The 26,504-nt window shown below is 44.2% G+C and overlaps 2 protein-coding genes and 1 long non-coding RNA gene across 7 annotated transcripts; 2 read left to right on the forward strand and 1 right to left on the reverse strand.

The window, feature by feature from the left end:
- Positions 1–1,703: 1,703 nt before the first annotated feature.
- On the forward strand, positions 1,704–13,302 carry csnk2a2a (casein kinase 2, alpha prime polypeptide a). Of its 4 annotated transcripts, none has more exons than XM_062384782.1 (13): positions 1,704–1,839; positions 3,460–3,830; positions 9,279–9,390; positions 9,815–9,916; positions 10,062–10,112; positions 10,267–10,326; positions 10,613–10,696; positions 11,310–11,420; positions 11,495–11,596; positions 11,832–11,932; positions 12,408–12,556; positions 12,697–12,784; positions 12,885–13,302. In XM_062384782.1, exons 2-12 carry the CDS (start codon positions 3,724–3,726, stop codon positions 12,768–12,770), a joined length of 1,053 nt encoding a protein of 350 aa, XP_062240766.1. In that variant the 5' UTR covers positions 1,704–1,839; positions 3,460–3,723; the 3' UTR covers positions 12,771–12,784; positions 12,885–13,302. The 4 variants fall into 4 exon arrangements, with proteins under 4 accessions (XP_062240766.1, XP_062240686.1, XP_062240920.1 ...); XM_062384702.1 differs by having other exon boundaries at positions 1,727–1,866; XM_062384859.1 differs by having other exon boundaries at positions 1,738–1,966.
- Positions 13,303–13,911: 609 nt separating this feature from the next.
- kiaa0895l lies at positions 13,912–20,734 on the reverse strand. 2 transcript variants are annotated; one of them, XM_062383417.1, is made up of 7 exons: positions 20,597–20,734; positions 18,444–19,225; positions 18,193–18,336; positions 17,553–17,685; positions 16,249–16,554; positions 15,781–15,878; positions 13,912–15,677 (listed from the first exon to the last, which is right to left on the reverse strand). In XM_062383417.1, exons 2-7 carry the CDS (start codon positions 19,176–19,178, stop codon positions 15,516–15,518), a joined length of 1,578 nt encoding a protein of 525 aa, XP_062239401.1. In that variant the 5' UTR covers positions 19,179–19,225; positions 20,597–20,734; the 3' UTR covers positions 13,912–15,515. The 2 variants fall into 2 exon arrangements, with proteins under 2 accessions (XP_062239401.1, XP_062240061.1); XM_062384077.1 differs by having other exon boundaries at positions 18,444–19,228; positions 20,597–20,709.
- On the forward strand, positions 19,425–24,509 carry LOC133950859 (uncharacterized). Its single transcript, XR_009920430.1, has 4 exons — positions 19,425–19,484; positions 20,573–20,674; positions 24,031–24,120; positions 24,258–24,509. It is a non-coding gene; the product is annotated as an uncharacterized LOC133950859 (long non-coding RNA).
- The last annotated feature ends 1,995 nt before the right edge of the window (positions 24,510–26,504 follow it).

The raw sequence follows: 26,504 nt of genomic DNA on the forward strand, positions 1-26,504 counted from the left end.
GTATAGAGTATATAGTATACAGTATAGAGTATAGAGTGTAGAGAATAGGGTATAGGGTATGGAATATAGAGTATAGAGTATAGAGTATAGAATATAGAGTATAGAGTATAGAGTATAGAGTTTAGAATCTTCAATATAGAGTTTAGAATCTTGAGTATAGAGTATAAAGTATATAGTAGTATAGAGTATAGGGTATAGAGTATATAGTAGTATAGAGTATAGGGTATAGAGTATAGAGTATAGAATATAGAGTATATAGTATTATAGAGTATAGAGTATATAGTATAGAGTGTAGAGTATAGAGTATAGAGTATATAGTAGTATAGGGTATAGAGTAAAGAGTATAGAATATAGTGTATAGAGTATAGAATGTAGAGTATAGAGTATACAGTATAGAATATAGAGTATATAGTATAGAATATAGAGTGTAGAGTATAGAGAATAGAATATAGAGAATAGAGTTTAGAATCTTCAATATAGAGTTTAGAATCTTGAGTATAGAGTATAGAGTATAAAGTGAAGAGAATAGAGTGGAGAGTATAGAGTATAGAATATAGAGTATAGAGTAGAGAGTAGAGAATATAGAGTATAGAGTATAGAGTTTAGAATCTTCAATATAGAGTTTAGAATCTTGAGTATAGAGTATAAAGTATATAGTAGGATAGAGTATAGGGTATAGAGTATATAGTAGTATAGAGTATAGGGTATAGAGTATAGAGTATAGAATATAGAGTATATAGTATTATAGAGTATAGAGTATATAGTATAGAGTGTAGAGTATAGAGTATAGAGTATATAGTAGTATAGGGTATAGAGTAAAGAGTATAGAATATAGTGTATAGAGTATAGAATGTAGAGTATAGAGTATACAGTATAGAATATAGAGTATATAGTATAGAATATAGAGTGTAGAGTATAGAGAATAGAATATAGAGAATAGAGTTTAGAATCTTCAATATAGAGTTTAGAATCTTGAGTATAGAGTATAGAGTATAAAGTGAAGAGTATAGAGTGGAGAGTATAGAGTATAGAATATAGAGTATAGAGTAGAGAGTAGAGAATATAGAGTATAGAGTTTAGAATCTTCAATATAGAGTTTAGAATCTTGAGTATAGAGTATAAAGTATATAGTAGGATAGAGTATTGTATAAAGTATATAGTAGTTTAGAGTATAGGGTATAGAGTATAGAGTGTAGAGTATAGAGTATTGAGTATATAGTAGTATAGAGAGTTTAGAATATTCAATGTATAGTTTAGAATCTTGAGTATAGAGTATAAAGTATATAGTAGTATAGAGTATAGGGTATAGAGTATAGAGTATAGAGTATAGAGTATAGAATATAGAGTGTAGAGTATAGAGTATAGAATATAGAGTGTAGAGTATAGAGTATAGAATATAGAGAATAGAGTTTAGAATCTTCAATATAGAGTTTAGAATCTTGAGTATAGAGTATAGAGTATAAAGTGAAGAGTATAGAGTGTAGAGTATAGAGTATATAATATAGAGTAGAGAATATAGAGTATAGAGTTTAGAATCTTCAATGTAGAGTATAGAGTATAAAGTATATAGTAGTATAGAGTATAGAGTATAGAGTATAGAGTATAGAGAATGGAATATAGAGTGTAGAGTATAGAATATAGAGTGTAGAGAATAGAGTATAGAATATAGAGTATATGTAGAATATAAACCACCTCCCGCTGTGAACCACTGTCAGGTCACCGAGGCTGCGGGTTCACTTCCGGGGGATGTTTACCGCAGAGGGCAGATCATCCTGCCGCTAACGAAGCTCCGGCTCCGGCTCCAGCTCCAGCCTCGACCCTGCAGCAGCTGATCCCACAGTGAGTGGCTGTTCCCCGGCTCTTCAGGTACCCAGGAGCCGCTGGAGCCTCGGTGCTACGCGGAGAGAAACGTCCCGCCGGTGCTAACGAGCTAGCTTCCTCTGAGCTCCGGTGTTTCTGCGCTGAGGTTAGCCGGCTAGCTGTAGCATCCTTACTGCTTCTCCATCTGGCTCCTCTCGGCGCCTCCGGAGCGTCCGCAGTCTGAAGACGATTCTCAATCTGAATTAAATTCGTTCTCACGGGTGATTTTTCATCTGTGCGGCCGAGGAGGCTCGAGATTTAGCATTCGATTTGATGCTAGGTAAGCTAGGTCAGCGCAACTAGCAGCTAGCTAGTTAGCTTTAGATTAACTCGTCATTCGTGATGCTCCCGCTCGCAGACTGGGTAAATTATCGAGCTAACTGGTCGGTAACCAGTCAGGTTAATGTGAACCAGTTTAAAATGGAGAGTAACTAGAACCGTGCAGCGGCTGGAAAAAGGCCCCGGGTCGTGACACAGGTTCGGGTCTGAGCTCTGGTTCTGCCAGGGGAACGGGATTTACCACCACACCTGTCACACGCTCATGTGTTTCTTTGTGTTTCTTAAGGTTTCTCAGTGTTTCTTTGTGTTTCTTAAGGTTTCTCAGTGTTTCTCTGTGTTTACACGGTGACTGAGTCAAACTCTGAATGTAGATCAGCTGGTTTATGAGTTTACTCTTGTGTCCTGTGAACCAGATGGAGAAAATGAAATATGAACAGCACTCAGACTTGTGTCTGTCTGTAGATTGTGGTGTTTATCTGTTCATTTAGTATAAACAGCGGTTTATGTTTAGAAGCAGATAAAAAGCCTTTGAATTCAGTTTGTTTAAAAAGACGAGAGAATAAATCTTGAGCTTTGAGCAGCCTCCATGTTTATCATACCGTGGCACGTGTGAGGAAAGTGCTTCTTACAGTCGGGAACTAGAGGAAAGGTTTCTGAGTTGTGGTAAAGGTTGTTGCCCTGACAGGATTTGAAAAAGACTGGAGACTGTCACAAACTGGTGGTTTGTTCTCGTTGATTATTGTCTCCATGTTTAACATGTGTTCATACAAAGCTTATTTATCTGATCTGAGTGAAACAGATTGAGATCACACAGTGACATTTCAGTTCCTTTTCTTTCTTGAATTGAAGCATAGAAAGTGTAAAGCTGGTATTTAAAGGGTGTGAATCCAGTCCAGAGCTCGATGGTGTTGACCCACAGCTCCTATGATTTGGTTTGTTTGGAGGAAAAAACAACAAAATTGACCCTTGTTAGTATTTTCACAGAGTTAAACTCTGGTCTTTATCAGGACAACACACATTTATCAGTGGTTCTGTAAAGGAGCCAGTGTTTGCCAGCTGACAGAGATTCAGCCCTTTATTCAGGTGTTCATGAGCCGTTTGATTGGAAATCGTAAAGACAAACGCTCATGAAAGACAAATAAGAGTAAGTGGCACGAGACGAGCAGAACATAACCTCAAGATGTTATGAGGACAGGAGATTAATGTCATTACCTTTTAACTATCATGTCATTCATTCAGTTAACATTGTCTAACTCCCTGTTCAGACTTCATTGTTTCTGGATCCTTGCTTTAAACTGGTTCCTCTTCATCTCTCTGCAGCTGGCGGCTCTTCATCCCATCCTGCCCAACATCCTGCTCAGGGGCTTCTCACACTCGATCCTCGTAGCTCTGTCGGTCTGCACCACATCTGCGTCAGAACGGCCGGACGCCTTTCACCTGAGGCCACAAGCAGCCGAAGCCAATGGTAAGACCGGCAGCGGGATCTTAGAGCCACGTATTCTGGAGAGTCGCTGCGCTTCCTTCCAGTATCGAGCCGAGAAGTATTCTGCAGGAGGTCCTCGACACGGAGCCTCAAAGCTAGCGATGCCCGGATCCACGCCGGCCAGCAGCAAGGCTCGGGTGTACACCGACGTCAACACACAGAAGAACAGAGAGTACTGGGACTATGACGCACATGTGCCAAACTGGAGGTACACTTCCTTTTGTTTACAGAAGTATCTGGATGAACAGGTTTTGAGATCAAATGTTGAAAAAATATCAGTTAAAACATTTCAAATCTATTAATGTTATTTCTTCATTACTGAGGAAAGAACTTTGCAGCTAGAATGTGTCACAGCCACCACTTTGTGAGCCTGATCTGAACCCGACGATATACTGTCTGGTTATGTAGCTTCAATCAAATGTATAAATGTGTATGTATATATATAAAATTTGAAACCATCATGCCTTGTGTTAGGACCAGCATGCATCACGTTAAGTCAGAGCTGCATCAAGTCGAACGCGATTATTACGAGTTTTACAAAGTGAAAGTGCTGTGAAAACAATAACGTCACAAATCACACGTTTTAATGTGCTGAAGAGTCAGTGGAGGTAGATTCATCTGATGAGTCAGTGGAGGTAGATTCAGGTGAAGAGTCAGTGGAGGTAGATTCATCTGATGAGTCAGTGGAGGTAGATTCAGGTGAAGAGTCAGTGGAGGTAGATTCAGGTGAAGAGTCAGTGGAGGTAGATTCATCTGATGAGTCAGTGGAGGTAGATTCATCTGATGAGTCAGTGGAGGTAGATTCAGGTGAAGAGTCAGTGGAGGTAGATTCATCTGATGAGTCAGTGGAGGTAGATTCATCTGATGAGTCAGTGGAGGTAGATTGAGGTGATGAGTCAGTGGAGGTAGATTGAGGTGAAGAATCAGTGGAGGTAGATTCAGGTGAAGAGTCAGTGGAGGTAGATTCATCTGATGAGTAGGTGGAGGTAGATTCATCTGAAGAGTCAGTGGAGGTAGATTGAGGTGATGAGTCAGTGGAGGTAGATTGAGGTGAAGAATCAGTGGAGGTAGATTCATCTGATGAGTAGGTGGAGGTAGATTGAGGTGAAGAGTCAGTGGAGGTAGATTGAGGTGAAGAGTCAGTGGAGGTAGATTCATCTGATGAGTCAGTGGAGGTAGATTCATCTGATGAGTCAGTGGAGGTAGATTGAGGTGATGAGTCAGTGGAGGTAGATTGAGGTGAAGAATCAGTGGAGGTAGATTCAGGTGAAGAGTCAGTGGAGGTAGATTCATCTGATGAGTAGGTGGAGGTAGATTCATCTGAAGAGTCAGTGGAGGTAGATTCAGGTGAAGAGTCAGTGGAGGTAGATTCATCTGATGAGTAGGTGGAGGTAGATTCATCTGATGAGTAGGTGGAGGTAGATTGAGGTGAAGAGTCAGTGGAGGTAGATTGAGGTGAAGAGTCAGTGGAGGTAGATTCAGGTGAAGAGTCAGTGGAGGTAGATTCATCTGATGAGTCAGTGGAGGTAGATTCAGTTGAAGAGTCAGTGGAGGTAGATTCAGGTGAAGAGTCAGTGGAGGTAGATTCAGGTGAAGAGTCAGTGGAGGTAGATTCAGGTGAAGAGTCAGTGGAGGTAGATTCATCTGATGAGTAGGTGGAGGTAGATTGAGGTGAAGAGTCAGTGGAGGTAGATTGAGGTGAAGAGTCAGTGGAGGTAGATTCAGGTGAAGAGTCAGTGGAGGTAGATTCAGGTGAAGAGTCAGTGGAGGTAGATTCATCTGATGAGTCAGTGGAGGTAGATTCAGGTGAAGAGTCAGTGGAGGTAGATTCAGGTGAAGAGTCAGTGGAGGTAGATTCAGGTGAAGAGTCAGTGGAGGTAGATTCATCTGATGAGTCAGTGGAGGTAGATTCATCTGATGAGTAGGTGGAGGTAGATTCAGGTGAAGAGTCAGTGGAGGTAGATTCATCTGATGAGTCAGTGGAGGTAGATTCAGTTGAAGAGTCAGTGGAGGTAGATTCAGGTGAAGAGTCAGTGGAGGTAGATTCAGGTGAAGAGTCAGTGGAGGTAGATTCATCTGATGAGTAGGTGGAGGTAGATTGAGGTGAAGAGTCAGTGGAGGTAGATTGAGGTGAAGAGTCAGTGGAGGTAGATTCAGGTGAAGAGTCAGTGGAGGTAGATTCAGGTGAAGAGTCAGTGGAGGTAGATTCATCTGATGAGTCAGTGGAGGTAGATTCAGGTGAAGAGTCAGTGGAGGTAGATTCAGGTGAAGAGTCAGTGGAGGTAGATTCAGGTGAAGAGTCAGTGGAGGTAGATTCAGGTGAAGAGTCAGTGGAGGTAGATTCATCTGATGAGTCAGTGGAGGTAGATTCAGGTGAAGAGTCAGTGGAGGTAGATTCAGGTGAAGAGTCAGTGGAGGTAGATTCATCTGATGAGTAGGTGGAGGTAGATTCATCTGAAGAGTCAGTGGAGGTAGATTCATCTGAGTCAGTGGAGGTAGATTCAGGTGAAGAGTCAGTGGAGGTAGATTAATCTGATGAGTCAGTGGAGGTAGATTCAGGTGAAGAGTCAGTGGAGGTAGATTCAGGTGAAGAGTCAGTGGAGGTAGATTCATCTGATGAGTCAGTGGAGGTAGATTCAGGTGAAGAGTCAGTGGAGGTAGATTCATCTGATGAGTAGGTGGATGTAGATTCATCTGAAGAGTCAGTGGAGGTAGATTCATCTGAGTCAGTGGAGGTAGATTCAGGTGAAGAGTCAGTGGAGGTAGATTCATCTGATGAGTCAGTGGAGGTAGATTCATCTGAAGAGTCAGTGGAGGTAGATTCATCTGAAGAGTCAGTGGAGGTAGATTCATCTGAAGAGTCAGTGGAGGTAGATTCATCTGATGAGTCAGTGGAGGTAGATTCAGGTGAAGAGTCAGTGGAGGTAGATTCAGGTGAAGAGTCAGTGGAGGTAGATTCAGATGAAGAGTCAGTGGAGGTAGATTGAGGTGAAGAGTCAGTGGAGGTAGATTGAGGTGAAGAGTCAGTGGAGGTAGATTCAGGTGAAGAGTCAGTGGAGGTAGATTCATCTGATGAGTAGGTGGATGTAGATTCATCTGAAGAGTCAGTGGAGGTAGATTCATCTGAAGAGTCAGTGGAGGTAGATTCATCTGAGTCAGTGGAGGTAGATTCAGGTGAAGAGTCAGTGGAGGTAGATTCATCTGATGAGTCAGTGGAGGTAGATTCATCTGAAGAGTCAGTGGAGGTAGATTCATCTGAAGAGTCAGTGTAGGTAGATTCATCTGAAGAGTCAGTGGAGGTAGATTCATCTGAAGAGTCAGTGGAGGTAGATTCATCTGATGAGTCAGTGGAGGTAGATTCAGGTGAAGAGTCAGTGGAGGTAGATTCAGGTGAAGAGTCAGTGGAGGTAGATTCAGGTGAAGAGTCAGTGGAGGTAGATTCAGGTGAAGAGTCAGTGGCGGTAGATTGAGGTGAAGAGTCAGTGGAGGTAGATTCATCTGATGAGTCAGTGGAGGTAGATTCAGGAGAAGAGTCAGTGGAGGTAGATTCATGTGAAGAGTCAGTGGAGGTAGATTCATCTGATGAGTCAGTGGAGGTAGATTCATCTGATGAGTCAGTGGAGGTAGATTCAGGTGAAGAGTCAGTGGAGGTAGATTGAGGTGAAGAGTCAGTGGAGGTAGATTGAGGTGAAGAGTCAGTGGAGGTAGATTCATCTGATGAGTAGGTGGAGGTAGATTCATCTGAAGAGTCGGTGGAGGTAGATTGAGGTGAAGAGTCAGTGGAGGTAGATTCATCTGATGAGTAGGTGGATGTAGATTCATCTGAAGAGTCAGTGGAGGTAGATTCATCTGAGTCAGTGGAGGTAGATTCAGGTGAAGAGTCAGTGGAGGTAGATTCATCTGATGAGTCAGTGGAGGTAGATTCATCTGAAGAGTCAGTGGAGGTAGATTCATCTGAAGAGTCAGTGTAGGTAGATTCATCTGAAGAGTCAGTGGAGGTAGATTCATCTGAAGAGTCAGTGGAGGTAGATTCATCTGATGAGTCAGTGGAGGTAGATTCAGGTGAAGAGTCAGTGGAGGTAGATTCAGGTGAAGAGTCAGTGGAGGTAGATTCAGGTGAAGAGTCAGTGGAGGTAGATTCAGGTGAAGAGTCAGTGGCGGTAGATTGAGGTGAAGAGTCAGTGGAGGTAGATTCATCTGATGAGTCAGTGGAGGTAGATTCAGGAGAAGAGTCAGTGGAGGTAGATTCATGTGAAGAGTCAGTGGAGGTAGATTCATCTGATGAGTCAGTGGAGGTAGATTCATCTGATGAGTCAGTGGAGGTAGATTCAGGTGAAGAGTCAGTGGAGGTAGATTGAGGTGAAGAGTCAGTGGAGGTAGATTCAGGTGAAGAGTCAGTGGAGGTAGATTCATCTGATGAGTCAGTGGAGGTTGATTCAGGTGAAGAGTCAGTGGAGGTAGATTCATCTGAAGAGTCAGTGGAGGTAGATTCATCTGATGAGTCAGTGGAGGTAGATTCATCTGATGAGTCAGTGGAGGTAGATTCAGGTGAAGAGTCAGTGGAGGTAGATTCATCTGATGAGTCAGTGGAGGTAGATTCATCTGATGAGTCAGTGGAGGTAGATTGAGGTGACGAGTCAGTGGAGGTAGATTGAGGTGAAGAGTCAGTGGAGGTAGATTCAGGTGAAGAGTCAGTGGAGGTAGATTCAGGTGAAGAGTCAGTGGAGGTAGATTCATCTGAAGAGTCAGTGGAGGTAGATTGAGGTGAAGAGTCAGTGGAGGTAGATTGAGGTGAAGAGTCAGTGGAGGTAGATTCAGGTGATGAGTCAGTGGAGGTAGATTCAGGTGAAGAGTCAGTGGAGGTAGATTCATCTGAAGAGTCAGTGGAGGTAGATTGAGGTGAAGAGTCAGTGGAGGTAGATTCAGGTGATGAGTCAGTGGAGGTAGATTCAGGTGAAGAGTCAGTGGAGGTAGATTCAGTTGAAGAGTCAGTGGAGGTAGATTCAGGTGAAGAGTCAGTGGAGGTAGATTCAGGTGAAGAGTCAGTGGAGGTAGATTCAGGTGAAGAGTCAGTGGAGGTAGATTCATCTGAAGAGTCGGTGGAGGTAGATTCATCTGATGAGTCAGTGGAGGTAGATTCATCTGATGAGTCAGTGGAGGTAGATTCAGGTGAAGAGTCAGTGGAGGTAGATTCAGGTGAAGAGTCAGTGGAGGTAGATTCAGGTGAAGAGTCAGTGGAGGTAGATTCATCTGATGAGTCAGTGGAGGTAGATTCATCTGATGAGTCAGTGGAGGTAGATTCAGGTGATGAGTCAGTGGAGGTAGATTCATCTGAAGAGTCGGTGGAGGTAGATTCATCTGATGAGTCAGTGGAGGTAGATTCATCTGATGAGTCAGTGGAGGTAGATTCAGGTGAAGAGTCAGTGGAGGTAGATTCATCTGATGAGTCAGTGGAGGTAGATTCAGGTGAAGAGTCCAATGTACGCTGGTTTCAGCTCTTCCCTTTTATTAAGCGGCCATAAGAAATCTCAACATTACACAAACATCTTTCACAATCTGTTGTTTTCTCATCAATTAGCTGGTTCATTGAAAAAACTCAATGAACCACTGACTCACTGTGTAGTTTCTGCTAAATGTTTCTGCTCCTTCTCTTCAGCAATCAAGACAATTATCAGCTGGTTCGTAAACTGGGTCGAGGGAAATACAGTGAAGTGTTCGAGGCCATTAATGTGACCAACAATGAGAAGGTGGTGGTGAAAATCCTCAAGGTGAGTTGCTGCCTCACTCTTCTAAGTTGGAGCGAGTTCATGTCGGGTTTTTAAAATGGAGGGGCTTTTTTAGTCAACGTTCGGGTTCTCCTGATTGACGTGTCAGGAGAACACGAGAGCCTCTTAACTGGTGGTTCGTCTTCTTGTCTTCAATGAGAGAACAAAGAGGAGAAACCTCCACGAGTCCAAAGGTTCTCCTGGAGGCAACAAGTCTGTTTAAGAACAAAATTCACCACAATCACACTTCTCACGAGTACATCTGCAGCTTGAAGGTGCAGTGGACCATCTGAATGGTGATCTAGCAGAGAGCTCAGCTCACTATCAGCTCACCAGTCGATAAAAGGCCTAAAGAACATCGTAGAACCCTGTAGCTCCTCTATTCCCTGAATGTGGATCATCATTTCAAACACTCTTGTGTTCACAGCCCGTCAAGAAGAAGAAAATCAAAAGGGAAATCAAAATTCTTGAAAACTTGCGTGGAGGAACCAACATCATCCGCCTGGTGGACACAGTGAAAGACCCCGTGGTGAGTGGGCGGAGCCCGGAGCTGCACGTTGGCATGTCAGCGGCGATAATCCAGTCATGCTTGTAACTGTGTGTCTGACGTGTGCGTATTGACCTCCAGCGACCTGCTGTTCTCCTCAGTTAAGTTTGTTGTCCTCTCTTCGCAGTCCAGAACACCAGCGCTTGTCTTTGAGTGCATCAATAACACAGATTTTAAGGTACTTTCTGTTTGGCCGACATCACACATGCAGGACTAGCAGCAGTCACCATCCATGCAAACTTATTGATATCCATTATTAACCCTCCAGTTAATGTACATGTGTAGAAACCTGCTGCTGTCAGCTGACGTAACCACTCTGATCTGTTTGACAGGAGCTTTACCAGAAGCTGACAGACTATGACATCAGATTCTACATGTATGAGCTGCTCAAGGTAAAACCTCCAGTTTCATCACGTCTCCGCTGGTTTTAGTTCAGAAGAATCATTTCAGTTTAATGTTGAAATCCTCACATTCCAGAAGCTGGAAGCAGCAAATGTTTCTCATAAAAATAGTCATTGATTATCTTTATAATTGCCAATTTAATGTTTACTGTGAAAGATCTTGGGCTGTTTTCATTTACTGAAGAAGATTGAACAGCTTCATCCTGATTCCTGAAGTGTGATCAGACTGGAGACAGAGCAGATGATGGTCTCCAACACGTCTCCTCTCTCCCCTCAGGCTCTGGACTACTGTCACAGTATGGGGATCATGCACAGAGACGTGAAGCCCCACAACGTGATGATCGACCACCAGCTGAGAAAGGTACCAGCGCTCTACTGGTTCCACTTTGTATTGCTTTAAGAAGTGTTCAGTCACCATAGTCCTCTTGTGTTCTGTAAGAGAAAGTGAACCCATCTATCTTCAGTTTATTGACTAGGTGTTCAAATCAAGGAATTTATTTAACTGAAAATAATGATCATTTTAGAGACTTGATTGTCTAGAGCTGGATACGAAGTGTCAGGCTAGCTGTTTCCCTTCACTTGCAGTCTTTATGCTAAGCTATTTTGACAACCAGAAGGATGCATATGATAGAATTGGTGTGAAAGTTTTCATCAAGGTCTTTGCATGAAAGTGAATATTCACGTGGCTGCTGTTTCCAGTTCAACAAGCACCAGAGACTCCTGTCGTGTGTAGTGAGCATTGTGGCAACTGATGGTTTATTATAAATACAACTGGTTTCCACTTCCTTATGTAGAAATCCTTTAAACATTGCTTAATGCCTTAGTGTATGTTCACATCAGTTCATCAGCATCTTTTGTTCCTGTGTCCTGGGACAGGATCCTCACTCGGGACTCTAGTGTCTACGTTGAGTGATTCCTCTTGGTTGAGAACAGGAAGTCTCACCTTGTGACCATCTGTTCTGTCTCCGTTGCAGCTACGTCTCATAGATTGGGGTTTGGCAGAGTTCTACCATCCCGCTCAGGAATACAATGTCAGGGTAGCGTCTCGCTATTTCAAAGGCCCTGAGCTGCTAGTGGACTACCAGGTACCCGCTGCTCCAGTGATTCAGCCCTCGTCTGTTCAAAGCTTCTTGGTGTTGATTCTGCGGTTTCCTTCCAGATGTATGACTATAGTTTGGACATGTGGAGTCTGGGCTGCATGTTGGCCAGCATGATCTTCCTGAAAGAGCCATTTTTTCATGGCCAGGACAACTACGATCAGGTAACGCATCATAAACTTTTGCTTCTTCACAACTTGCGTTGCATCTAAACAACGACACAGTAACAATCCATGTTCCAGGTTGAGTCCTGTGTCTGTGTTGACTGACACACATCAGAATAAACACCGATTAGCCTCCACTGCTCAGTTAGAAGAATTTCCTCTCATTGGGTTTTTAATCAGTTCTACTCACATTACAACTTTCCTTCCTGTCCTGAAGCTGCGTCTTGTTTTCCAGCTGGTCCGCATCGCTAAGGTCCTGGGCACCGACGAGCTGTTCGGCTACCTGCACAAGTATCACATAGAACTGGACACGCGCTTCAAAGACCTGCTGGGACAGTGAGTACAGCACACGTCCTCAGCAGCTTCAGGCCTGTGAACGTCTCCGCTGGAGGAGCTTCTTACTGAACGATTCACATAGACGCATCATTTTAATCTGAAGAAAAAGTGAATCTGAGTTGGGACTTTGTGAACATGAATATGAATCAATAACCATACTTGAGTATTGACTGAATGAGTCTTGTACACGAAGCTTGATGTTCTTTAATTTGATCGTGGATTTGCCTCCTTCCTCTGAGAGGATGCTTTGTGCTTTTCTCCTCCACAGAAGATGTTTCAAAGCACAGATATAATTGATAATATTCAGAATATACTTTTTAATAATGTATCCGCTTGTGTTTCCGGCTCCTGGTGGTGTTCAGGACTCCCTGGGAGGCTTTGTTATTTACTGGGGTTAATGTCCAGTCGTCAGTATTCATTAGCAGCTGAAGGAAGTTCGACTCGTTCAGTCACGTTAATGTTTCTCTGTGTTCAGACAAACACGGAAGCGCTGGGAGCAGTTCATCCAATCAGAGAACCAGCACCTGGTGAGTCCGGAGGCTCTGGACCTGCTGGACAAGCTGCTGCGCTACGACCACCAGCAGAGGCTGACGGCGGCCGAGGCCATGCAGCACCCGTACTTCTGTAGGTCCCCCCCCCCAGTCATTAACAGAAGACGTCTGTGATTGTAAAACATCTATTAAAAGAGCGACCTGATGGATTGTCTGAATCTAAACGTGATGGTTGAAGTGAAGATAGTGTTGATGCTGATGTGTGTCCATCAGATCCTGTGGTGAAGGAACACGCAAACGCCAACACCGACGGCACAAAGGCATTAAGCAGCTCCAATGCAACATGATGAGCAGAGAGCAGGTAACACACACACGTGCACAACACACACTGAACTTAAAGTCACTGTTTCTGACGGTTGATGTTGATTTTTCAGTTTCCCTTTTTTCCCTTCGTCCTTCAGGAAGAATCTTTGTTACCTCAACTTGTGACCTTTTCGTGGCAGAAGCCTCCACATCAACCGCCATACTGGAGTAAGATGTCAACACACAGAACCATGCACAGATTAAATGTCTCCACAAAAAACAAAGCCCGGGGAAACTACGCCGCTCGGTCCAAGTCGCAAATAAATCAGATCTATAGATCTGACTCCCAACGCTCCTTCTCCTCCCCCTCCCAACACCCCTGTTTTTAAAATGAGCTAAGTGACTGTTGTTGGATCAGTATCGAGCCGCTGTCGTCGCTGTAAAAACGTTTGTGGTCACTACGACAGTGACCTGAGCTCCAGTCCCAGGTTTTAGCACTGAGAGGCACCGAGGCTCTTTTCTGCTATGGATAGAACAAAAGCTATATTGAAAGAGAATAAACCGTTTTTATTTAAACTCCAGTGTCAGACGTTTTTTCATTTGATTCTCAAAAGTCCCAAAATGTTTGACTTGTAAATGTTTGTGTGTCTGCGGTGTCACATGGTTCAATGTTTCCGTCGGACCATCAGCTCAGATCAGTGAACAATAAAAACATCTTGATTTGGTTAATTCATCCTTTATATAAATGCTGCTGAAGAAATATTTAGTTTCATTCCGTTTAAAGTTTTGAATTGAACTTCAACTTCTACAGAAACCTGTAATTTAACAGAACACGTGTCTTTTTCTTTTCAGAATAAAAGTAGTTGTGTTCAATTAACTGGCAGTTTTTTCTTAAAGCCATAACTATTGCATTAATGAGGATTTTCAGATTCAAACCGTTTAATTTAGGTCCACGTGAGCCTGATTCTGACTTTTCTACTTGATCGAGTTTTCAGGCCAAGACGATAATCACTGAGCCTTAATGGGAAAGATGATAATTAAAGAAGTGATATTTGAGTGTGTGTGATTGAATTGAAGGAGGTGGAGAAACGAACTCGACCCTTTTTATCATAGAATCATTGTTGACACAGGAAAGTTAAATGTGATGATCGTTGATGCATCATGAAACAAAATCACCAGACCTCATTCACCTTGTGCACTTTTAATAAATAAACTGGAAATTTCCCAGAACATAAAACACTTGTGCAACATTCGTGCGTCACAAACACTGAGTGCGGTGGTTCAGGCGAGTGGGCGGAGCCGCTGAGGTCAGCAGGCGAGTGGGCGGAGCCGCTGAGGGGTCTCCCTCATCCCATGGATTTAAAATGCATCAAAGAAGAGGGCTTCACATTCTAGTCGAGGTTTTGAAGTTAAAAACTGGCGACTTAAACAAATGTGTGATTTCTTCAGTGAGTCATTGCTGATGCTGCTCAGACGACCGACATGATGAGTCACAAACAGTAAAAAGCAGCAACAGACACACGTCTAACTAGAGCAGGTGAGCTGTTCACCCATCGAAGGCACGCCCCCCCTCCCATCAGCCAATCAGGGCCAGTGTGGCTGCGTCACAAAGAGACGGGCGCTTTAGGAAAGATGCCACTCAGGCACTTCTATACGTTTAAGGAACAGTTTGACACTTTGGGAAATGTGCTCATTCAACTTCCTGGTGGAGAAGACAGAGTGAAGCTGAACTGAGATCAGTTAAAAATACTAGAGTTATCAAAAACCAGAGTTTATCTCCAATATTAATTATATTAAAACATGAATTCTGAACAGAGTTTGGTGGATTTGTCTCAGCTGCAGCTCTTCAGGGTCAGAAGCAGAGGATCATGGGTAAGAACCAGCGGTACGACCCAGTCCAGTGCGTCTAATCACCATGATTGGCTGCAGGGGGCGCTGCTGATCAGGGTTGATATGAAGCAGTGATCTGACTTGACAGAATAACAAACTAAACACTGAGTCATATTAGAGTTGGGTGTAGCTCTGGAGGTAAAACCAGGAGGCTGCCGGTTCGATCCCTGACTCCTTCAGTTTGCTTGAGTGTCCATGAGCAAACTGACCCTGATGCACGTTTCCCAAAACGCTGAACTGTTCCTTTAACGTTGCAAAATGAAAAGCGTTCGCTGCGCAGAGGCGGAGCTCGGGGACGGGTCACATCACGGAAGCATATTGATATTCAAATCTCTAAAGGGCACCAAGGACTCTGACCTCACAGAAATAACACCACTGGTTTTAATAACACTGATATTTGAGAAGCTCCCAGGGACAAACGGAAGATTTGAATGAGTCCAGGCCTCAGCTCCTCGGGGTTGGACGCGGTCCACGTGTCCTTGGTGTCCTTTTTCAAATGCAAATAATCTAAGGCGTAGAAAACAGTGACTAGAAAAGAAGCTATGAAGCTAAAGCAGAGACATTCAGTTTGTTCTGTCAAAGTAAAAAACCTGTGATTATGTAGGTTTAAATATGTACATGAAATGTGTATATTATGTTTATTACATCGTCGCTCCGCAGTGTTGAGGTAACGTTATAGTGGGAGTAAAGGGGGCGGGGCTTGTGGACATGCATTAGACGAAAGTGAACATGTAGCTAAGAGGTGTTAGTGTGTTCGTCCCTTTTTGTTTGTATCATTCAAGTTTAACAAGGATCGCCCACATGTCACGTGACATTCAGGGAGTCACATGACCCAGTCGATGTCCCAGCACCCTTCAGGGGCGTCGTCCTCTTCTCGGCTTCAGACGCTGCAGAGACACTCAAGGCAGCAGATGTTTCAGAGCGGAGTCGTCCAGTTCGTTGACGGCCACGATGTGATCCAGATGTTGCAGGTACCGCTCCTGGTCTCGCATGAAGTGAGGGACTCTGGTCCTCTGGAGCACCGCCAGGTGTCTCAGCCTCTCCACGTCCTCGTAGGACACCTGAGACCAGCAAGAGGACGTTACTGGGCGGAGGCTGAGGTCACAAAGTGTGTGTGGTGCAGATGTTCATGGTGTTATTCTGAGAACATTCATTTACACCGACCTTTCCTAAAGACGTCAACATCTTGAAGTCGATCGACTTTCGATGACGAAGAATCCGAAGAATTCCGTCCAGATACACCTGGTCTTTGCTGAAGCAGCCTGAGAGACACACAACACACACAACACACGACAACGGACGACACAGGGAGAATGACTATTTGTTTGAGTGAGTGTGTGTGTGGGGGGGGTGTTAGTTTGTTAGTGTGTTTGTAAGTGTGTTTGTGTCTAAGTGTGTGTGAGTGTGTATTAGTGTGTGTGTTAGTGAGTTTGTGTGTGTGTGTGTATTAATGTGTGAGTGTGTTTGTGTGTGTTAGTGATTGTGTGTCTGTGTGTTAGTGAGTGTCTTTTGTGAATGTGTGTGTGTGAGTGTGTTTGTGTGTGTGTGTGTCTTTGTGAGGATGTGTCTGTGTGTGTTAGTGTGTGTGAGTGTGTGTAAGTGTGTGTGTGTGTTAGTGTGTGTGTGTCCCACCTGGCTGGGAGGTGTCGGTCTGCCCCCTCTTGGCTCTCAGGCAGTATTCCCAGCGGACGTCGGGGTCCTGGACGTATTGTGCGATGTGTGTGAAGAGTTGTGTGAAGCTCATGTGAGCGGCGTGCTGCACGGTGTAGTAGAGCAGCGCGGCCCTCCAGAGGTACGGCTGCTTCCGGAGCAGCACGCTGTGCAGGCTGGCCAGGCCCTCCTCCGTGGGGTTCGCCGGTTTGAGGCCGAACTGCTTCCTCCCGTCCGAGGTGGCCCACTGCTGCAGCTGGTTGTTGACGCCTCGTAGATAATGTGTCCCTGAGGAGACACGTGAGACAAAGATGGACGACGTGACAAGAAGTCAGTGTCCTGATCGCCCCCTGGTGTCTGGCTGCAGCATAGGTCTTAATGAGGCACAGCTCCAGTTAGTTTGAGTATGTGAACAGAAGCAGAACCAAGGTGGAAGCGTTGGTGTTTTCTTCTGGAGGAAGTGATCACTTCTTCACTGACTGTCTGTGATTCTTCCTCTTTATGGAACTGTGTCTGTGTCTGTGTCTGTGTCCTGCTGAAGCTGACACTGAAGCTCGGAGGCAAACTGTCGTCTGGATTATCACTTAAAGGGGACATATTATGAAATCCCACTTCTGTAGTGCTGCTACATGTTAATTTGGTATCTGTCATGTCGACCGTCCCAAAGCTCTGGAAGAAAACTACTCCCGCTATTTGTTGTGGTTCCTCAATGTCAGAGACGATACGCTAGAGTGCGTAGAATGGGATTACGACCGGAATATACATCATAGTCACACCATGCCCATGTAGGGAGTCTCTCTACATGACCTTGGACGAGCGACCTAACGCTAGCCGGGCTCCACCAGCCCGGCTAGCTCGCGAGCTACTCCCGGCTAGCGCTAGCGCTCAAAACAGGTCAATCTGAGGAGGGCTGTTTTTAATGATCCTTGTGGTATTTTGACCAAAATATGCTAAAGACATTTCATTAAGACCCCAAGGAGCCATATCAACTGTGGTGAAATGGGCACAATATGTCCCCTTTAACTGAAACCAAGGAGAACCAATCAGGACAAAGGCCCCAGAAGAAAGATACACACAGGTTAGTGGAGCCGCGCCCCTCAGCCCCTCCTCCGAACCCCTCACCTCAGCCCCTCCCCTGGCCCCTCCCCTGAGCCCCCCCTCACCTCAGCCCCTCCCATGGCCCCTGCCCCTGGGCCCCCCCCTCACCTCAGCCCCTCCCCTGGGCCCTGCCCCTGGGCCCCCTCCCCTGAAGCTCTGGACACGGCGTCCTGAGGCCTCTAGCGTACCGATCTCATGTCGCAGCATCCCCTCCAGCCAGTGCTGCCGAGCCCTCGCCAGGTTGATGGTCAGAGTGGGACGACAGCTCTCCACCACCATCACCGCCTGAGACAGCAGCTCGTCAGACAAACGCACAACCACCTGAAGACACAAGCACACAGAGACAACATCGTGCTCATCGTCCTCATCATCTTCATCTCTGCTGACACCTCATCATCAAACACTGGCAGATAATCTCAGGAAACACGTTCCAGGAAAATGACGCCCCCTGCTGGTCAGTCCACAGAAGACAGGTTTTAAACAATTACTCTTTGGCTTCACGCTGTGGACATGGAGTCTATCACTTCCTACAATGTATGAGTATATATTGTGTTTATATATAAACTCATACATCAGTAGAACATTACTTAATATGTTAACATCAACATCTGGTTCTTTTCTCTAATCTACATCGTTTTAAAAGAGAAAATCTTATGCACATGAAAAACAGGCTTTTATTATCATCGTCATCATTTCTGAGATTCTGTGCAGGAAATAAGTTGATCAGCTGTTTAGCTAATTCAGATTTAAAAAAATGTAATGCGTTTCTCTGTGAGAACTCATGAAACTGAGGATCCAGAGCAGCTGATCTGTGATCTGTGCACTCACCTCTCCCACACAGCCTTCTTTCTGCAGGTATTTACGTACAGCCGCCCAGACCTGACACTTAGGAAGCACGTTACCCCCCGTCACCTCCTCAAAGTTCTCATAGGAGCCAAACTTCCTCAGGACGCACTCCATGATTCCAATGGCCTGCAGAGAAACAGAGAAGTCATCATCCTTATCCCCACCTTCATCATCATCATCATCATCATCATCGTCATCATCGTGTCTTAGGTGTTGAACCTGATGAGCCCCACCTGCTGGAGGAAGAGGCCCGAGCCCTCCTGGTACTTCTCCAGCATGCTCCTCGGCTCAGGCTGGGCATACTCAAATTGAGGCTCGTACTTGTAGTCGGACTCAAAGAACATCTGCTTCTCCTGCTCCAAGTTCAGAGGTCTGAGGGCAATGAGCAAACAGGGCCTGGTGGAGGTAGGCAGCGTCGTGCCCCCCACCTGTTTGGCTATGTGGGGCAGTGACACGGCAGGTCGCAGTTGCCCCTTGCTTGCCCGGTAGCCCAGGGAGTAGTTGACTGAGCAGGAGCTTTCACTCCGCCGCATCCAGCCGCCGGCCCCCAGGCTGGGGCTGGTCAGGCTGCGTGCCGGGGGCGAGGGGACCACCGACCCGCTGCGCCAAGGAGGCTTCAGGACCCGCCTGTCCGCAACCTGCTCCTGAGAGGCTCGTAGGCGCTGGGGCGTCATATCCAGGCTGAGGGGCCGGCGGAGCGGGGGTCTGGCCGTGGCCCCACCTCTTAATGCTGATGATGACCTCCTCTCTACCAGGCTGCTGGTGGACTGGGCTGGGACTCCGTTGTGGGACACCTTCTCCTTCTTGGCAACATTGCTACTCTTGGCCGACAATCTGGTCGCTGCAGCGGAGCCGCTGGTGGTTTTCCGTGGATCTGCTGGGACATCTGGCTCCAACTGGTCCCCACTCCTCCCAACACGTTCACCCTCGACCGGATCCATGAAGACGTCACCTGAGTTCAACACCATCACCACGGCGGCTGCGCCTCAGGCTGGGCCCGGCTCCGGCCTCCACACTGCTGACACACACATGTTCACTGCTTAGTGACCGCGGAAATTCATGGCTGTCATTTTTTACTGGAAATTCAAACAAGCATTTGAACAGGAAATCTGAAGTACTTTGCCTCATGATCCAGCAGAGGGCGCTCACTGTTTTCTTGACTTATTAATAAAGCAGGTCACTGGGTTTTTCTTTGAAAAGCTAGCGGCACAGAGCAGAGGAACACGACGGCAGAGCGACTGAGAAGTGTTGGAGGTCCGACAGTAGAAAGAAAAGTAAGAAACTCATCTGTTCACTTTCAGCGAGAGAAGTCGTAGAGCCGAGAATTTAAATATTCAAATCGCTCAGTAGCAGGAGGACACAGCTCCACAGGGTGAAAGTGAATTCTCATGAGAGAGACAGTTTAATGCCACAAGCACAACTTCAGCTGGAACACTGAGGTCTGCCTGTCTGCATGGACGGTGACAACTTTAAGAAACAGCCCTGCACACAGCTACACAGCTACACAACTACACCACACAGCAACGCAGCAAAACACCAGCTGGAGATCTCTTAGGTTTCGATGAAAAGTGTTTTCTGGTTCATTATAGTTCCTGTTTTAAGACATGACCTGTGGGGAAAATCGAGTTTATCCAGAGTTTTGGTTACACAAATGTTCACCACACAGCGGGAGGTTCTCTGCACACACGGGTTCACAATACGCTAAAATTAAGATAACATCATTCAACTCAATTCAAGAACTTTATTGTCATTCTAACCAAACAGCATAACTGTGCAGTGGAGAGTGAAGATGCACTGCCCTGGAGAGTTTCTCCAGGTCAGTGCAATTTCAATAGAAGCTTAAAAATAAGACAATTTAATCAATAAACAGTAAGGTTATAAATCAAAGGAACAAGCAGTATAGATCGGGCATTAACATAGAACCAGGCTAACATCAGGATAATATCAGTTTAATATCAGGCTAATATAAAGCTATCAACAAACTAATATCAGGCTAACATTAAGCAAACAATAAGCTAACCTCAGGCTAACATGAACCTGCACATGTGGTTAACAGATTTTTCTCTCTATTTATATATTTATCTATCTCTCTCTGTCTGTCTCTCTCTATCGCTATATGAATATATATATATATAATCCTTGTAAATTATCTCTCGCTCCCTCTCTTTCTCTATGTATATTGTGTATATATATATTTCCTCTCTGTCTGTCTGCCTCTGTCTCTCTCTCTCTCTCTCTATATATATATATATATATATATATACATATAATATATATTTATTTTGTGTCTTTGTCTCTGTCTGTCTCTCTGTCTGTCTCTCTCTATATATGTTTATATATATGTCTGTCTCTGTCTGTGTAGCCTGAGTCTCCAGTGGTGACTCACCTGTCCCCAGCAGCAGCTCTCGGTCTTCTTCATGGCGCCATCACAGCTCCAGCTCCGCACTGAGGGAGCGGGGGACCGGTGAGTGTGTGGCCGCGGACAGACGCTTGTCTCCGGGTAACGGTTCTCAGCAGCGGCCGGAGTCTGGAACCAGGAAGTAGCGGTCGAGTTGGAAGTTATGACGCGAGACGTACGCACGTATGTCTTGACGTCGCAGGGGAGCGTCATGACGTACTTTTAACGTAGAGTCAGCAGGAAGACCATTTCCGTTTGATTTAGAAGGAAGCCGGTGAGTGTCGCCTCAACAAGATGGAGATTCAAACATCTTAGATTATTAAGTTTTCTTCTCACGGTGTGACCGTGGCGTCCATTTTGAATGAGTCTCCATCCAATCACAAGGTAGAAGGCATTTCAGACATTCAAGGTCCAATCTCCTCCAAACTGGACATGTAGGACAAGAGTCCAAGTCGGAAGACATCTACACAGAACTTACAACCACAGCGCCCCCTGGTGGGGACAGAAGATGACTTGTTTTTTAGCACTTCTTACACTTTGCTTAATTTGTCCATTGACCACAACTGTGTCAAACTTTGTCCGAAGGGTCTCGAGACATTGATGATGTCGACTTAAGGACACTGTGAGTTTTCGTCCAACGCCATTTTAGAGGCATAGAGTCAGATTTCAACAAGTCGCCATGACACACGGAACTGCAGTAACTTCACTGTTCATTGTTCAATCTCCCTCAAACTATGTGTGTAACACCCTCCCAAGACATTCATATGGTTTTCAAGAATGGCCAAATAGCTGAACAGCGCCCCCTAAAGAGCAGTCATGTACGAAAATCGGCACTGTTCCTGGCTGCTTTACAATGTGCAGCTCAAATGAGTTCAGATAAGTCATGTGACCATGGTCACAATTGTGACATTTCCTCAAACTGTGAAACATTGAGCTGTGGAGGAGACAATGTTGTCTTAACTCCACTGTCCATTGTCCTATCACCACCAATCATCTGTCTCATGACCAGAGTCCCGGCCTGAACAGCTCTATGTGTCAATAACAACTCAGGGTCATAGCGCCACCTACTGATTTGTCAAAGTCAAAGTCAAAGTCAAAGTTTATTGACACATGCACCAATGACAGCGTCATCGGAGCAGTGAAATTCTTATGACATGGCAGCAAACATCTACGCAGTAGGCGACTTTACAAAATGACAAAAAAATAACATACTGTGTAACATAACATCTAACATAACATTGTAACATTTAACATATAACACAGTCAAGTGAATATTAAATTAAGTAATACGAATATATGTTTAACATATAACATAGTCAAATTAAAGTCAAAGTTAAATGAAGCAGCAGTTTTCAGGGTGAAGGAGTGGGGAATATTAAATCAAATAAGTATATGTGAAGTAAGTGTAAGTGTGAGGACTGGAACTCCATCGGGCCCAGATGACTTTCGAGGCTTCACTCTCTGAAGCTCTCGCCTCACGTCAGCCACGTTCAGGGACAGAGTGCAGTCATCGTCTCGGTCCTCAGACAGTCTCGTGGATGTTAGGATGTTGGCTGCTTCAAACCGTGCGTAGAAGGTGTTGAGGTCATCAGGTAGGAGGCAGCATGCTGATCATCACTGCTACTTCTCCCCTTATAGCCAGTGATGTGTTGCAGGCCACCCCACAAGCACCGGGGAACAGAGCTGAGGTAGTTGGATACCAGCTTGTCACTGAAGTCTATTTAACCATCTCTGATGGCCCCCCCCGCAGGTCACATCTGGACTTTCTCAACGCCTCTGGGTCACCAGAGTTATGGGCAGAGGACCGTGCTCTGAGCTTAGCACGGACATGCCATTTACCCAGGGCTTGTGGTTTGGGAAGGTCCTGACACTGACCCTAGGGACGACATCATCTATGAAACAGGAAGCATTTTAAACTCTAAATCAAATTTTCACCACGTGCTCTGCACTTAAAGCTTGGACCATAATAGTTTGTGTTTGTTTGATTCACTTTAGAGTTTATGAGACACAATTAACGTAACAACACAAAGTCAGGACTTCAGTGATAAAGTGAGTAGTTATAATCCGACATCACTGATTAATACAAATCACTGTAGTTTCTGCAGTAACATTTTATAGTAACATCTTGTTCTGTCGCTTTACCAAGTTTATCTGTATATAAACTCGCAATGCATCATGGGCCAAATGTATCGCAGTAGCTGACAGCATTTTTCCACAATAACATATTGTAAAATGACAAGCAAGTTGTATTGTGACTGTAGATGGTGCATGTTACAGTTAAACCCTGACCTGAGAGCAGAGGAGCAGCCCCCACCTAACACTGAAGTGGAATGTTAGTTAACTTCAACATTTATATGAGCTTCAACTCTGTTGGGACGTCATTGTATAAACATTGTTGAGCTCTTAATTAAACCAACGCTGTTGTTTGTAGTTACTAACGAAGTGACTGACTTGAAGTGAATCATTATTCACCGGACCAGGAGAGGAGGCTATGAGCTCTCCCTGCCGACATCTCACCATCCAGTGAGGGAGGCTTCTCCACGCTGGGCAAACCGAAAGTATGGCCAAAATGATGTTAGATCACAAACTGCCTTTGTCTGCTGCCCTGTAACGAACCCATGTCTTAATCAGTAATTGTAATGCCGTTATAAAAACATAGTGATAGGTAGAGTTGGGATTTCTCTGTCTTCGGGTTAGGCTCACCAACCAGCACTGACGTGGATGCATGGACTTATTAACTCTTTATTGTTTGTGTGCTGGAGCTTTATTGCAGAACGTGAAGTAAGAACTTGATCATCCTTCCTGGTTGATGTGCAGTTCATATTTTTTAGTCATTGTTGTTCATAAAAATCAAACAGAATTATCTTTATTGCTGTTCATGTGTGTGGTTTATTTTTATTTTCAGTGAGTTTGAATGATTCACCTAACTTCTTTTATAGTTTTCTTGTACCTTGTGATTCCACAAAGCATTACTGCCATAAAATGCATGTTATGCTTTTATCTTATGACTAGCCCAACAACAGTGACAGCAAGCTGGGACCACTACCAGACAACATTTGAAAACACAACAGACATAACAAAAATATGTTTAGTAATCCACAACAGAATATATATTAACTGAATAGTTAATGATTTTTCGACTCATGTCATGGTGCCCTCAGACCACTCCCTACTGAGGAACATTTAGTGTGTCACTGGATGGCAGTATTACTACACACTGGAGCCACTAGGTGGCCTGTGCAGTGTTGTGACGTGTAGAAAGACTCCAGTGTGTATCCAGGTTTGTTTTTCACAAACAACAGTTCAAACACAATGAGTGGTATAAAACCATGAAGCAGCAAAATACAGTTAATATGGTTCTGTTGTGAATACAAACATTTTAACGTGGGTATGTTTTGTGATGTGGTTGTTGTCCTTTCCAGTTGGCCAGGAGATCTCCACCAGAGGACCTGAAGCCTGAGGCTGTGTGGATGAACTATATCACTGCTGCTCAGCTCATGATGTCTTCTGAGGTTTGGCTCTTCATATTAAATAAGCAGCTGATCATCTTGTCTTGAACCACCTGATGGATTCTTCTCCCTCTTTTAGAGGAGCTGTCAGCGCAGTGTCTTTTCATGAAGTTTCTTTTTGTGGGATTTTGTGATTTCAGATGTTTCGTTGGAATCAATTCAACCAAAAGCACCAAGAGGTAAAGACAAGAAGATCTCTGTCTGTCCTCACGTCTCTTCTCTCCTCAAGAGATTCATGGAACACACTGAAAAAAGGCCAACTGTTCTAGCTAGTTGGCTTAAAGTTAAATTATAACAAAAGTGATGTGACCTTCTTCCTAATACAGCTTTACCTCAGGTCTGGTTTCAGATTGGGCCTTTAAGCCGTTGTGAAAAAAACCGTTGTGAGACTGTATTGTAATTTGACAGTTCTTTACTGGCAACTTTTTTGCCAGGTAATTACTGTTGATTCTACAGTCAATTCTTTACAGAGTAATACCTACTTTAAGCTTTAAAAAGTAACATATGTCTTACAGTTTGACTTACTGTGTGTGTTTGTGTGTGTTTGTGTGTGTGTGTGTGTGTGAGAAGAGGCTCTGAAAGGAACAGGAAGTTTGACTGACATGGATCCTGCAAAGCCTCGATCCACCTCCATCAACTAAACACAGAATATTAATTATTCTTTTGCACCAAATCACTTCCTATGGGATTTCATTTTCGATGAATAACGTAATAATACTAAATAGTCTACACATGAGAGAAAACAAACATATGTATGGGTGAACTGTACGTGTACATGTATGATCCACAGATGAGACATCACTGTGAACAAGTGTCACGATTATTTGTATAATTCTTTCTCATGCCCATTAAAATATCAAATCTAAAAATGATCAACCTTTTAACAAAGTCTATTCATTTATTGATTCTTGATTTAATTTGTAAATAATGCATTGGTGCATGTGTTAGTAACGGAGTTTCGTTCATGTTCTGCAGGGAACAATCCAAGGTGTGTCTCAGATCAGATACCATCAGCTCCGGGCTGTTCTCTGACCTGTTCTTTATCGAAACCTTATCTCCAGTTTCGTTGTGAGGAACTTGTTGGACTTGTTTCTCGTATCAGGTGTCTGCCAATGAGGGTGTTAATTCAGGAACACACCTAGCCCCCCCCCCCCCCCCCCCCCCCCTCAGCTTCCTGTGTTGACTAACATGACGTGGACACGAGGCGGTGGAGCTGCAGGTGTATTAAACTACATGTCTCTGGACTCTGAAGATAACAATCAAAACCCGCTAGAACAAATGAATGATTCAGATGTGAAACGCTTGAGAGCTTTTATTTTGAAACAGGTTCTGAGGGGTTACATTCGCATACTATAAGAATAAACCGTCTTGACCGTCACATCTCTCCAGGCCAGTTCCTTGCGTTGGGTACATTTCCTTATATGGCAAGAAACATACTTCAGTTAGATAATGAGACTATTTGTGGTTATTGCAGGGCATGATGTGGCACTCAGAGGTGGTAGACTGCACACAAATGTCAGACTGTCACACTCTGCATCAGCAATACATTCAGCACATGATAACTTATATACAATTCTTCTAACATTTGCAGTAGTGGAAGATGCACAGTGTCATACTGTGTAGTTCTGGTATTTATTTGAGAACTAGGGAGTTCTTATATTCGACTCAATGATCACATATTCAAATGAAAGGCTGTATGTAAAACGTGGTGCAGCAGCTCCTCTGTGGAACATGGTGTGGAACTGAGAAACTACACATTGAGCTGTGGTGTATGAAGTACCTGAAAGCCATACTGTGGTAAAAGTACAGATATCTCACCTGAAAGTGACTCTAGTGGTTTTTAATATGTAATTGTTAAGAAAGTTACCGTTTATTTAACACGTGTCATGAACAGATTGAAGCAAGTTCACTACAGAGTCGTGTGTTTGGTTGTGACTTGATTTTTTATTTTAATAGGTTTATTGGCCGAATAAGTTTTGGCATAAACAGGGATTTACAGGGTAAAGTGGCTCTCAGGTGCTTACACAGAATACACATCACAAAACAAACAAACAAAACAAAACAAAACAAACAATCCGATCAGTGCGACGGTCTAAGAAAAGAAGTGCAGGTGTGCGCATTACAATTATCCAGTGAGGGTGAAATAAGTCATAATTAAATATAATTATAATATAATATAATTTCGGGAGTAACTGTACAGTGGTTATTATAAGGATCCAGAGTTATTGCACGCTACATGTGTAGGTCGCATGTGATAGAAACTATGTTTCACCAATGTGCTGATACAGGCGGCTCGTGTCAGGCCAGGAAACACACTGAAAAATGATTTAAAAAGATATTGATGACATATTTTACAAATGATCAAATATGCATCCCATACTTTGAAG

The sequence above is a fragment of the Platichthys flesus genome, chromosome 1 (assembly GCF_949316205.1).
Source record: "Platichthys flesus chromosome 1, fPlaFle2.1, whole genome shotgun sequence".
In the NCBI taxonomy this organism is placed as follows: Eukaryota; Metazoa; Chordata; class Actinopteri; order Pleuronectiformes; family Pleuronectidae; genus Platichthys; species Platichthys flesus.